The sequence below is a fragment of the Cibotium barometz genome, chromosome 60 (genome assembly GCF_041138505.1).
Source record: "Cibotium barometz isolate CiBa-2024 chromosome 60, ASM4113850v1, whole genome shotgun sequence".
Lineage (NCBI taxonomy): Eukaryota > Viridiplantae > Streptophyta > Polypodiopsida > Cyatheales > Cibotiaceae > Cibotium > Cibotium barometz.
Window position 1 is genome coordinate 27,938,836 of NC_141105.1, and position 14,146 is coordinate 27,952,981.

The 14,146-nt window shown below is 42.1% G+C and overlaps 2 protein-coding genes and 1 pseudogene across 4 annotated transcripts in view; 1 reads left to right on the top strand and 2 right to left on the bottom strand.

Annotated features, from left to right (window-relative positions):
* Positions 1-1,665, bottom strand: part of LOC147605199 (pentatricopeptide repeat-containing protein At1g15510, chloroplastic-like) — a 44,205-nt gene extending 42,540 nt beyond the window's left edge. Inside the window, exon 1 of one of the 2 annotated variants that reach the window (XM_086793739.1) lies at positions 1,542-1,665. Coding sequence is in view for 1 of the 2 variants with exons in the window: in XM_086793738.1 (XP_086649864.1) it covers positions 1,282-1,302 (21 nt within the window). In the remaining variant the exon portion in view is untranslated. Of the gene's footprint in view, positions 1-1,281; positions 1,393-1,541 lie in introns of those variants that run through there. The other variant, XM_086793738.1, reaches the window with a different exon arrangement.
* The window catches only part of LOC147605198 (pentatricopeptide repeat-containing protein At4g18520, chloroplastic pseudogene), a 111,491-nt pseudogene extending 100,292 nt beyond the window's left edge, over positions 1-11,199 (bottom strand). Inside the window, exon 1 of the transcript XR_015265202.1 lies at positions 8,804-11,199. The product of XR_015265202.1 is annotated as a pentatricopeptide repeat-containing protein At4g18520, chloroplastic pseudogene (transcript). The remainder of the gene's footprint in view (positions 1-8,803) is intronic.
* Positions 2,343-4,887, top strand: LOC147605200 (pentatricopeptide repeat-containing protein At5g16860-like). Its single transcript, XM_086794296.1, has 6 exons — positions 2,343-2,843; positions 3,001-3,253; positions 3,365-3,539; positions 3,753-3,898; positions 4,008-4,431; positions 4,533-4,887. The coding sequence occupies exons 1-6, from the start codon at positions 2,343-2,345 to the stop codon at positions 4,885-4,887; spliced, it is 1,854 nt and encodes a 617-aa protein (XP_086650422.1).
* Positions 11,200-14,146: the final 2,947 nt, after the last annotated feature.

Consider the following 14,146-nt stretch of genomic DNA (forward strand, 5'->3'; position numbering starts at 1 on the left):
AATACAACTTTTATAGTACCTTTACATGACACTTATTAATGCCTCTTCAATTGGAGGAGCATCTTTGCTAATCTAAAATAGGATTAACAACCATGAGATCTTACCTTGTCCATGTTGCATATATACAGTGAGGACAACATTCCACAACCATAGTTGTCCATGAAACGTGATTTGCTGGCCCAAAACACACAAATTTAAAACGATCAAACTACACCGTACCATCCGTGAGCGAAACGTATTTTGTTTTTGTAGCACTAGACCTCCAGTGAAACAACCATACCGTATTGTTCCTGGAACACATACCATACATGTACTGTGCGGTACGGTCCATCAAGAGAAAAAGTATACGTTTTTTCTTTTTTGGGCCAAAGGTCGACTGCTTCTAGCCATTTTGGTTTTTTTTCCCGGGGGAGGGGGGATTCTGCCTATTAGTAGCCATTTTGAATACCATCCATGGCCCATGGTTGAGATCCCATTATGGTCCATATTATACATATATGATATAATATATGATATGGTATATCATATATGATATACCATATATCATATAGAATATATGATATATCATATATATAATAGCGTTTATTTATAAATTATGGTGCATGCCACATGGAGATGACCATGGCCCATGCCACATGGCTAGTTTGTCCATAAAAAATCAAAATTTAAATATCAACAAAATAAAATTAAAATTTCAAATTAGAATTTATAAATGACCATTTACAAGTTAGGGTCTAGACTAGTGACTAGTCAGTACTACTATACTTCTCTAATCTTTACACCATGACGGGTACCTTATTGATAATACACGGTCATTAATTAATGTGCAATAAAAAAAATGTTATGGGTACATATTTGGAGGTCTAAATGTGTACAAGTCTCTATTTTTAAAGTGAATTTACATGTCTTTAAAAGTAGACCGTACCTCTATCGAACTTTTTTCCTAAATTTGAAATTCCCAGTTTTGTACCAAATTTTTAAACCGTATTTTCGCACTGTCCACAACACAACATCTTGGCCCGGATCACCTGCCCATTCCTAATAGAGAGAGAGATGACGATGAAAAGCATGAGAAGAACTGTGAGTGCCCATGTCTTGGCAAAAAAGGTGTGAAGCCTGATATTGCAATCCGCGCTTCTGCTCTAAATTTCTATTGGGCCTTGACAAAGACCCTAATTCTCAAGACATTCCTAAGAGAGAGATATAGAGAGAGAGAGAGCCTTTGTCTGTCAAGCCGTAAGCAAGAGAGGCTGGAAAACGAACGAAGGGTCAGGTCCATACCTTCAAACGAAGAGAGTGCATGGAGAGAGAAAGACTCGAAACTCTATGCTCTGCGCTGCTCCACTCCTTTCTCCATCGCGTTCCTCGTTCTTTTGCCCAAGTTTTGCTTTGAACGGTTGTTTTAAATTTTTGGAGTTTATTTTGACCCGTGCCACATCAGGTCTTTTGATTTGAATATATAAACTAATGACTAATGACTTGTAATTCTGAGCTTTGAGATAAAGCCGTTAGATGCCTGGCCTAATAATAAGGGCTATTACCTGTGCCCGTCGGTCTCTCTCCAACAACCGAGAAGTTTCCTTACAACTTGAATGGCTACATTGAAGCGGATGCGGATGCCCATGATCAGAGAAGAGCTAGAGAAGGGTTGTTTGAAATGTTTTTGGTGGCAGTAATACCTTCCAAAACCTTGCATAAATCTTGTGCAGGTACACAGAAGAGGGAAACCTACTCTACGGTGCACAAAATTGGGTTGTAAGCTTATAGATCACTCGGAAACTGCCGAGTGTTTATGCTGGTGAAAGTCGAAAGAAAGCGCAAGGTGTAGAAGAAGGTTTTTGACAGATCTATGAATTAGAATAACTGCTCCTAGAATTCTTTAATCACACGTCTTATCAAATGCGGCAAGCCATACCATGCTCTCATCCTGTATCAGAAAGTGAAGAAGGAATTTTTACATCCAAATAGGTATACCTTTGTAGCCTTACTTAAGGCTTGTGCTGAGCTGAAAGATGTAGAAGGAGGCCGCCAAATACATGCAATGATTGCCAAAGAGGGTTTGCTGGAAAGAGATCTTTTTGTCAGCAATGCACTGGTCGACATGTATGCCAAATGTGGCTCGTTTGCAAAAGCACAAGAAGTGTTTAACAAAATTCCAATTCAGGATGTAGTGACGTGGACTACACTAATGGCAGGATATGTCAAACATGAGTGTGGTACGGAAGCACTGAACTGTTTTGAACAGATGCAACTCGAGGGGGTCCCTCCAAATGCTATCACATTTGCTTGTAGCTTGAAAGCTTGTGGCAGTATCGGAGCCATAGACAAGGGCCGAGAAATACATGCTGAAATTGCCAGAAAAAAGCTACCGGAAAGTTACAAAAGCACACGAGGTGTTTGACAAGCTTCCAGCTCGAGATGTAGTCTCGTGGACTGCTCTGATAGCAGGATATGCCGCACATGAGCTTGGTCAAGAAGCACTGAACTGTTTTGAACAAATGCAACTTGAGGGGGTCCCTCCAAACGTGCTCACATTCGTTTGCAGCCTGAAAGCTTGTGGCAGCATTGGAGCCATGGACAGGGGCCGAGAAATACATGCTCAGGTTGCTGTAAACGGGTTGTTGGAATCGAATATTGTTGTTGGCAATGCATTGGTTGATATGTATGCCAAATGTGGCTTGTTAGCAAAAGCACATGAAGTTTTTGACAAGCTTCCAATTCAAAGTGTAGTCTTGTGGAATGCACTGATTGCAGAATATGTTAAACATGAGTGTGGTGAGAAAGCATTGAACTGCTTTCACCAAATGCAACTCAAGGGGGTTTCTCCAAATGCGGTCACATTTGTTTGCAGCAAAAGCTTGTGGCAGTATTGGAGCCATAGACAAGGGCCGAGAAATACATGCTGAGATTGCTCAACTAGGGTTGTTGGAAAGAGACCTTGTTGTCTGCAACGCACTACTGGATATGTATTGCAAATGTGGCTCTCTTGTGAGAGCACAGGAAGTGTTTGACAAGCTACCAGTTCGAGATGTGGTTTCGTGGATTGCACTGATTGCAGGGTATGCCAAACACGAGCTTGGTGAGGAAGCACTGAACCGTTTTGAACAAATGCAAGGCCATGGGGTCTGTCCAAATGTTGTCACGTTTGTTTGGAGCCTAAAAGCTTGTGGCAGTATTGGAGCCACAGAAAAGGGTAGAGAAATGCATGCTGAGATTGCCAGAAGAGGGCTCTTGGGAAAAGACCTTGTTGTTGGCAACGCACTGGTTGATATGTATGCCAAATGTGGCTTGCTTGCAAAAGCACATGAAGTGTTTGACAACCTTCCAGTTCGAGACAGAGCATCCTGGAATGCACTGATTACAGGATATGCCAAACACGAGTATGGTGAGGAAGCATTGAACTGTCTTGAACAGATGCAACTTGATGGCATCTCTCCAAATGCTGTTACATTTACTTGCAGCTTGAAAGCTTGTGGCAGTATTAGAGCTACAGAGAAGGGCAGAGAAATTCATGCTGAGATTGCTGGAAAAGCGTTGTTGTAACGAGATTTTGTTATTGGCAATGGCAATGCACTGGTCGATATGTATGCCAAATGTGGCTCCCTTGATAAAGCACAGGAAGTGTTTGACAAGCTTCCAGTACGAGACAATCTCTCGTGGACCACACTGATTGCAGGATATGCCAAATCTGAGCGTTGCGGAGGAAGCATTGAAGTGTTTTAGACAGATGCAATTTGAAGTGTTTTAGACAGATGCAATTTGAAGGGGTCTCCCCGAATGCAGTTACTTTTCATTTGCAGTCTGAAAGCTTGCGTCATTATTGGAGCCCAAGACAAAGGCAGAGAAATGCATGCTGAGATCACTAGAAAAGGATTTTTGAAAGGAGACATTGTTGTGGGCAATGCACTGGTGGATATGTATGCAAAATGTGGCTCGCTTGCTAAAGCACAGGAAGTGTTTGACAAGCTTCCAGTTCGGGACAGTCTCTTGGGCTGCACTGATCGCAGGATATGCCAAACATGAGCATGGCAAGGAAGCACTCAACTGTTTTGAAGAGATGCAGCATGAGGGGGTCCCTCCTGATGCTGTCACATTTGTTTGCAGCCTGAAAGCTTGTGGCAGTATTGGAGCCATAGATAAGGGCAGAGAAATACATGCTGAGATTGCCAGAAAAGGGTTATTTGAAAGTGACCTTGTCGTTGGAAACGCATTAGTCGATATGAAAGCTTGTGGCAGTATTGGAGCCATAGATAAGGGCAGAGAAATACATGCTGAGATTGCCAGAAAAGGGTTATTTGAAAGTGACCTTGTCGTTGGAAACGCATTAGTCGATATGTATACCAAATGTGGCTCGCTTGCAAAAGCACAGGAAGTGTTTGACAAGCTTCGAGTTCAAGATATTATGTCGCTGATTTTGCAGGATATGCCCAGGTAGGAGAAAGTGAAAATGTTTTCCATATTTTTTACGCAATGAGAGGAGGTGGCCAAAAGCCAGATGGGTTCACGTTTGTCAATGTTCTTAATGCATGCAGTCACGCAGGTCTAGTGGATAAAGGCCAGTTGTACTTTGAGTCCATGAGAAACGACTATGGCATTGGTCCTACTCTTGAGCACCACACTTGTATGGTCGATCTCCTTGGTCGTGCAGGCCACTTAGACAAGGCGGTGGGGATGATTAAGAAGATGCCATTCCATCCTGACCTTGTCACAACAGCATCCTTGTCACCAGAGCTTGCACCATTGCATTTTTGTTGCCTACTACAACTAACTTCTGCATCGGAGAGCCATCGCTATCCTCGACACGAGCCTTCTTCACCGACCGTGCTTGAGCTTCGACCTCATCTTTGCTTCTTCGTCGGTCTACTACTCAAGAGTCACCTCACATAAGAGGGGCCTCTTGTACATGATTACGGTTTCATATTTTGGCATTAATATTTTTATAATGCTAAGACCTCAAACCTTTGTACATACCAATTATTATTTTATACTTTTAGTAAGCCCAAGACTTTAAATTTATAGCTCACTATATTTTTGGAAGAGCTTTTAAACGCTCAAAATCTCAAAAGCACTTATACTTTGCTTTTCAATTTATCTTTTTGAAAAGTAAGCTTTTAATACATATTTAATATAAATATGGATAAGTGATATGACAGACCACACTCATCCAGGCCTAATCTTGTGTGGACGGGGATTGCTTTCTTATTTCCAAGTTCTCTTGTTTATTTTATTTTGTTTATGTATGGTTAATACTTTCAATTTGTTCCTAGTCTATAGTTTGCTCTAATTTTATTTTGCTCTTGTGTCGACGTGTGGCCTAGATTTGCATACAGCCACCCACATTCTAGTTTCCCCCATATACCATCTATTATAATCCTGAATAACAGCTTGCATGCGCATCACAAAACCATATCAAGCAACCTATAAATTCTCTCTCATGTGAAGTATAAGAGGATGGAGAGCAACATGTACCATCTATATAAAGTGAGCATGGGATAGATAACTATTATTTAGCATCAACAATCTTTTTTCATGCAAAGCATGGTCATGAATCGACATACCATATTGGGTAACATACATAAGATACCATCTGTCCAAATGTACCCAATGTGAGGACAAAAGGACGAAAGGACCAGATGTGCAAGAGATCATAGAAAATCAACACAATATGAAATGGATGAATGAGCGTATGTGTAATGATGAATGAAATCATGTACAAGAGGCCCTCTTATGTGAGGCGACTCTTGAGTAGTAGACTGATGAAGAAGCAAAGATGAGGTCAAAGCTCAAGCACGGTCGGTGAAGAGGGCTCGTGTCAAGGATAGCGATGGCTCTCCGATGTAGTAGTTAGTTGTAGTAGGAAACAAAAATACAATGGTGCAAACTCTGGTAACAAGGATGTTGTTGTACCTGAGGGGTGCAGACTTTGGTGACAAGGGTATTGCAGTACCTGGAGGGGTGCAAGGCTAGGTGACTGCCAGAGGACTGCACAAGAGAAAAACGCAGAAGTTGAAGATGAGGTTGCAGCAACAAGAGATATCTAGGCTGCTACTGCTCCAAGGGGTAGAGCTGAGAGCATACTAGTGTGTGGGTAGAAACATTGTTTGCAGAATGTTGGAGCCGACGACAGCTACAGCAAAGAAATGATGATGATCCAGACTGCTGCAGAGGTAGCACTGGCAACAAAAGATAGTCGATGTTGATTATGATATTGTGCTACTACTGAATTATGAAGTGATTGCTAATATATGTGGTTGGGCCACTGGTCGGCCCAGAGAGGGACTGTCGACCAACAACACGAGAACAAAATATCAAATAAAATGCCCTGTTTGTCACACACCCAATAGTCTATAAGTGCATTATGATGAAAAGTAAAGCCCAACTTCTAAGCCATGAGATGTGTCCACAAATCGCATGCATCCAAAAGAGTTGATCCCACATTTGTTTCTCAATGCGCATCATATGAATTGTTAGCATAAGTAAGTGAATTGTTAAAATTCCATGTAATAAAAGTATTTGATAGCCATGGATATATTTAAAAAGACTACTACATTACAGCCCTAGTCATCGCTGAAGTTTGTGAGACAAACACACAAATTTGTACAACTCATCAACAATCATACATTACACAACAATCCATCTACCATTGGGATCATTGTATGCAAAGTTTGTGTTCAACCACGATAGCAGTACTAGAAAAGACTTGCTTTCCCACATATAAGATGCGATAACTAGAGAGAAAACCCCATGTCTACCAGCAACAGCATACTAGTTATGCTCTTGCAAAACAAACTATATGTGGTTGCATAGTATTTACATAAGACCAAAGGGACCTCCATAGCATGTGGTTGCATAGTATTTACATAAGACCAAAGGGACCTCCATTTATTTGCATCACGAAGACCTTGCACATTATATGTAAAGCATTTGATTGGTATATACAGATGTACAACAAGTATAAGTAAAAACATTTGATTGGTATATGTAACGCATTTGATTGGTATATACAGATGTACAACAAGTATAAGCAAAACAAGTTATCCTTCAACCTACATGGTTGCTTGGCTCTCTGTATCACTATACAATGTATAAAGTGGAATATCACTATGAACATTACTCGCATGTAAAAGAGTGAGTGCTAGCAGATACATCATGACTTGTTGCAATGTGTGCCAAAACAAGGGGTTACCCCTCACAATTGCATCCCATATTATGCCCACACCTGTAACATTAACTGGGATACCAGGCACCCCAAAAGTTTGCCTCGTTATAGAGGTTCCTTCTGTCCAATTACGAGACACTAAAGATCTTCGTCTAAGAGGACATTTTTCTTAGGTGTCTGCCATGTATTTGGCTCTTGCTTTGCCTTTTTTTCTTTTTTATAACAAGAGGACTTTCTCTGCCAATTTACTTTTTCCTTATCTAGGGTGACATTTGGAGCCTACACCACATTTTTTTTCCTTCTACTGCTACACGCTACACGGGTACAACAAGAACAATCTCTAGAGGTGATATTGTCGCTACTGGCGGTTGCAAAAGTACCAATTGGCATTCTAAGGCCATGTGTCCAAACTTTCTACAAGAGAAACAAGTTCCAACAAAATTCCCCCATTTGAGCTTAAAGAAAGCTTGTGTCTAAAGTCCTTGCAGCTTAACATCCAAGGCCACTTGGGAAGAGGTTGGTTTATCTGGATCCCAAAGGATGCAAAATCTATTGACACTTCCACAAGACCTGGGACAGCAAACCACTTTGACCAGCAATTCCATTAAAAAAGGTAAAGCAACATGCATAACTTCCACCCACACAAGACATTTGTGTTTGATGAAGCTTTGATAATCCTTTGTAGGCGACCATGGGTATACATGCACCATCTCCTGTCCAAAAAAACTTTTCCAAAATAGTTTGTTTATGCTATGGATTAGTAAGTAAAACCTCATAAAAGCCACAAGCAGCAAAGTAGTATCCCTCAACATAGCAACCTATAAGCATGGCTTTAAGCCACTGCCCAACATCAGCAGCTGTGCAGTTATCTTTCCAAGAAAAAACATCAGCAGCTGTGCAGTTATCTTTTCAAGAAAAAACAGAATCGCAGCTCTCTACGAGAGTTTCATCACAGGGTCTAGTAATACTTGGCCAGTGGTAGGTACCAACGACGGTTGGCTGCAGAGGAGGAGATCGACGGCAAGCAAATGGAGGAGGTCGACGGTGAGCAGGAACAAGAGAAGGAGGAGATCAACGGCGAACAGAAACAGTACACACCCTTAGTCACGACGACAAGCACACTCTCCTTCCTCGAAAAGATGAAAGCATTTAGCATCTATAATTTTCTCCTCTATCTTCAATACAATTGCTGTAGTAATTACAAACCCGCGGGTTTTGGACCTCATCATGTATCAGGTACGGCACATGCAATAGCAAAGTTCTCGCTATGTTCACACAACACATCTTTCTTTACGTCATTGGATATGTAAACCTCGTGTGATTACCTTCCTGATGCATTTTGAAGGAAAGCTATTTTAGCTTTGCATAAATATTTTTGCTGTAGTCATCCCCAACCAGAAACCGGTGTACAATCCCCTCATCATAAGGCCCACGATGTCCTAGCTTCTTCATTGCCTGGACCTTCTCTGCATCCTCCTGCTTGTCAGCATCTACATAGATGTTACACATAAATACATAAGCACCATCCATTTCACCCAATCCCACTGCATGTTTATAGGCCTTTCTTCCAAGCTCCACATTACTCGAACTGGAAGCTTGTCAAACACTTCCTGTGCTTTTGCAAGCGAGCCACATTCGGTATACATATCGACCAATGCATTGCCAATGACAAGGTCACTTTCAAATACCCCTTTTCTGGCAATCTCAGCATGTATTTCTCTGCCCTTATCTATGGCTCCAATACTGCCACAAGCTTTCAGGCTGTAAACAAATGTGACAGCATCAGGAGGGACCCCCTCATGCTGCATCTCTTGAGTGCTTCCTTGCCATGCTCATGTTTGGCATATCCTGCCATCAGTGCAGTCCAAGTGACTGTGTCCCAAACTGGAAGCTTGTCAAACACTTCCTGTGCTTTAGCAAGCGAGCCACATTTTGCATACATATCCACCTGTGCATTGCCCACAACAATGTCTCCTTTCAAAAACCCTTTTCTAGTGATCTCAGCATGCATTTCTCTACCTTTGTCTTGGGCTCCTGAAAGTAACTGCATTCGGGGAGACCCCTTCAAATTGCATCTATCTAAAACACTTCAATGCTTCCTTGCAACGCTCAGATTTGGCATATCCTGCAATCAGTGTGGTCCACGAGATTATGTCTCGTACTGGAAGCTTGTCAAACACTTCCTGTGCCTTGTCAAGGGAGCCACATTTGGCATACATATCGACCAGTGCATTGCCAATAACAAAATCTCGTTCCAACAACGCTTTTCCAGCAATCTCAGCATGAATTTCTCTGCCATTCTCTGTAGCTCTAATACTGCCACAAGCTTTCAAGCTGCAAGCAAATGTAACAGCACTTGGAGAGATGCCATCAAGTTGCATCTGTTCAAGACAGTTTAATGCTTCCTCACCATACTCGTGTTTGGCATATCCTGCAATCAGTGCATTTCAGGATGCTCTGTCTTGAACTGGAAGGTTGTCAAACACTTCCTGTGCTTTTGCAAGCAAGCCACATTTGGCATACATATCAACTAGTGCGTTGCCAACAACAAGGTCTTTTCCCAAGAGCCCTCTTATGGCAATCTCAGCATGCATTTCTCTACCCTTGTCTGTGGCTCCAATACTGCCACAAGCTTTCAGGCTCCAAACAAACGTGACAGCATTTGGACAGACCCCATGGCCTTGCATTTGTTCAAAACATTTCAGTGCTTCCTCACCACGCTCGTGTTTGGCATACCCTGCAATCAGTGCAGTCCACGAAACCACATCTCGAACTGGTAGCTTGTCAAACACTTCCTGTGCTCTCACAAGAGAGCCACATTTGCAATACATATGCAGTAGTGCGTTGCAGACAACAAGGTCTCTTTCCAACAACCCTAGTTGAGCAATCTCAGCATGTATTTCTCGGCCCTTGTCTATGGCTCCAATACTGCCACAAGCTTTTAGGCTGCAAACAAATGTGACCGCATTTGGAGAAACCCCCTCGAGTTGCATTTGGTGAAAGCAGTTCAATGCTTTCTCACCACACTCATGTTTAACATATCCTGCAATCAGTGCATTCCACAAGACTACACTTCGAATTGGAAGCTTGTCAAAAACTTCATGTGCTTTTGCTAACAAGCCACATTTGGCATACATATCAACCAATGCATTGCTAACAACAATATTCGATTCCAACAACCCGTTTACAGCAACCTGAGCATGTATTTCTCGGCCCCTGTCTATGGCTCCAATGCTGCCACAAGCTTTCAGGCTACAAGCCTTAAGGCTACAAAGGTATACCTATTTGGATGTAAAAATTCCTTCTTCACTTTCTGATACAGGATGAGAGCATGGCGTGGCTTGCCGCATTTGATAAGACGTGTGATTCAAGATTTCCAGGAGCAGTTATTCTGATTCATAGATCTGTCAAAAACCTTCTTCTGCACGTTGCACTTTCTTTCGATTTTCACCAGCATAAACACTTGGTAGTTTCCGAATGATCTATAAGCTCACAACCCAATTTTGCACACCGTAGAGTAGGTTTCCCTCTTCTGTGTACCTGCACAAGATTTATGCAAGGTTTTGGAAGGCATTACTCCCCCTCTTCTTCTTCTTCTTCTTCTGCGGCAGCACTGCTTTGTGCATCCTTGCAGAAAACTCTTCTTCTGTTTGCTTGAGCATGCATCCATAGCGACTCCTTGTTGGTAGAAATCTGCTCACATAGAAAAATTATATCTGCTCTCTCTCTCACACACACTCCCTCTCTCCGCACACACTTTTCCACACATAAACTCTCTCTTACACACACGAGTACGAATCTCTCTGCTCTATGTATTGAACCCGCGCATTGTTGGTGACCAAGGTTCTAGAAAAGAACCATCTGTCTCTCACTCTCTGCTCAGCATCTCTCTCTCTCATTTTTTCTCTTCCTTCCTCTAGACGTTTCTCTCTCTCTCTCACACACACAAAAAAAAAGTCCCACCGTTGGTCGTATATGCCCTCGTGTTGCATTCTATCGAAGTTAATACCTCTCTCTCTCTCGCACACACAAAAAAAAAATAAGTGCAACCGTTCATAATTGTGGAAGTGTAAATTTTCTAATCAAAAATCCAATATCATACTGAGCAGTTCCAATATCCCCAATCGACTGTGGCATAGGACCTAAAAAAATATATATTCAATTATGAGATATTAACAAGTAAAGATAGTAACTCACCACCATAATAATAAGAACGTTCAGTTGGTGTCTCAGGTACTTACAGTACTTTTGGAACATGATATCCTAGAAATGACACTTTCCAAGTGGAAGAATCTTCATCAACAGTGAAAGAACTATCATCTTTTTGAAAGAGATAAACACCTTGTGGCATCTCAAGGACAGAGATGCCATACATCTCTAAAGAATCCTCATATATTTGTAATATGAAGATATCCCCCGGTGGTAAATCCCTAAATTCAACAAATTCAAAAGCAAATCAAAACACAATTCTCAAACTTCTATTTTAGTAAGAAAACAGACAGTGAGGAAAGTACAAACTGCTTACGCATCCTAATTGAAAGATCCGTGCCCCCTCCACGCAACGAATTCGAGGGTGCTAGCAGTGGAAGTAGCACTTCTTGTGCAGGGCAGAGCCTCTCACTCGGGGCCTCGCCCATGGATATCCGGACAAGAGACTAATCCCTCGGTTCTTCCAACCCAGAAAAGCTTCCCTCGCCCAGAAAGCATGGGTAATTCATCTATTCTGATCCGACTGAACCCATAAGTCTCATGGTCAGATCAAGGAAGAAACTTGCACTTGGATCATAGAGACCAACGCTTTTTTCTTCATCGAGAGGCATAGCCATTGATTCTTTTTCATAGAACAAGACTATCCAGGATTTACTTCATCTATCGTACCATAACAGAATTTAGTCTCATTTTAGGGATCCATCAGTCCAGCCTAACCCCATCGAGTCCCATGGGTTAGTCAACTGTCCAACCACTGTAGTGATAGGATCCATTTAGGAATTTGGTTATGTTTTGTCCCGAGTACCAAGGAAAAGAGTTCCCAGCCAGCACTTCAAGCAAACTTCAAGATAGTCACACCACTTACACACCCAATATGAAATTGCCTTTTCACAGACTCAGCTATCTTTAAACAGTCTTTGAGTAGACTAGGAGAGTCCTCATCTAGTGGTTCAGTTGATAGACCATGGAGTGGCAGGTTGCGTCATAATACCAGTCCTGCAAATGTGATTTAGTACATCACATAAAGGCAAAGAGAAAGTGGTTGAGAGTCTAGTGGCTCAGAGATGAGCCTTGATGAGGATCTTGGGATACCAGCTATGAGAACACCTGGTGTAAAGAAGGCTATGGAAGCCATGAATGCAAAGCTGCAAAGATCTGGGAGAGTGAAGATTCCTGTGCAGAGGTTTACCTATGATGGTTATGTGGCACATCACTATGCATACATGGCAAAAGTTATACAAGCTGTAGAGCCCACATGCATTGATGAGGCTATTGGAAATGTGTGTTGGAAGAAAGCTATGGATGAGGAGATGGATGCACTATATGGAAATGAGACTTGGGATTTAGTGCAATTGCCTAAAGGCAAGAAAGCCATTCAATTTGGATGCAAGTGGGTGTACAAAGTAAAACATAACAGTGATGGAAGTATAAGCAGGTACAAGGCTAGATTGGTAGCCAAAGGATATGTGCAGACATATGGCATTGATTATGAGGAAACTTTCAGCCCAGTTGCCAAGATGGCAATAGTGAGAGTTGTGATAGCAGTGCTGCGTCAAAGTAATGGTCTTTACATCAAATGGATGTAAAGAATGCATTCTTATATGAGGATTTGCAGAAAGAGGTGTATATGTTACAGCCACCTGGTTATGAGGATGTGAGTCACCCCGAGCATGTTTGCAGGTTGAAGAAAGCCTTGTATGGCTTAAAATAAGCACCAAGAGCATGGTCCGACAAGATTTCTGAATATCTTGTCACTATTGGCTTTCATGTAGCCAATGCAGATTTCTCGCTGTATGTGAGACACAGTGATAGAGGGGTTGTGCTTGTCATCTATGTAGATGACCTGATCTTACGGGGGACCATGATGTAGAGATCTTTGATGTAAAGATCTTGCTTAGACAAAAGTTTGAGTTGAAGGATCTGGGAGAGCTTAGATATTTCTTGGGCATTGAGGTGATTAGGTCACCACATGGTATTGGATTACTGCAGAGATAGTATGGCTTAGACATATTGTCCAAGTATGGTATGACAGGCTGTAAGCCTATCTCAGTGCCATTGGATCAGAATGGCAAGTTGAGTGCAGATTCAGGAGAGATTTTGGAGGATCCTACTATGTATAGGTGCATAGTAGGAAGCCTGATCTACATGACCATTACCACGCCAGATTTGAGCTATGCTGTTGGGTTGGTGACTCAGTTTATGCAGGTTCCTCGGAAGCCGCATTTGGATGCATTGAGACGCATACTGAGGTATGTGAGGTCTACTTTGCATTGTGGACTATTTTATGAAATTGGGATAGAGATATGTGTACATGGGTACACAAATGCTGATTGGGCTGGTAGTATCTCAAATAGAAGATCTACTAGAAGCTTCATGTTTTCTTTGGGGAGTGCTGCTGTGACTTGGAGCAGCAAGAAGCAGCCTACGTTTGCTCTATCCCCAGTACACAGAGGCCGAGTACAGAGGTGCTGCAGCATGTGAGGTAGCTTGGTTAAGAAAGCTACTTGCATATCTGGGTCTATCAGTGGATAGACAAGTTGTCATTTTCTGTGACAACATTAGCTGTATACATTGTTGGCCAAGAACCTAGTTTTTCATGCTCACACGAAGCATATAGAGGTCCACTATCATTTTGTCAGAGAGAAGGTTTTGGCAGGAGACGTTGACCTTGTTTATGTCAGCACACAGGATCAGGTCACTGACATCTTCACCAAAGCATTGGGTACAGAGAAGCTCCGTAGATTCACGGCTTCGCTTGGAGTTGAGCTCGAGGGGGGG

Excerpts from the sequence above, each read along its gene's own strand:
- LOC147605200 (XM_086794296.1), top strand. The coding sequence starts at position 2,343 with ATGCTGAAATTGCCAGAAAAAAGCTACCGGAAAGTTACAAAAGCACAC. Across the intron at positions 3,540-3,752 it reads ATTGCTGGAAAAGCGTTGTT|ATGCAATTTGAAGGGGTCTC; the intron begins GTAACGAGATTT and ends TGTTTTAGACAG. Across the intron at positions 4,432-4,532 it reads ATTTTGCAGGATATGCCCAG|TCACGCAGGTCTAGTGGATA; the intron begins GTAGGAGAAAGT and ends TAATGCATGCAG.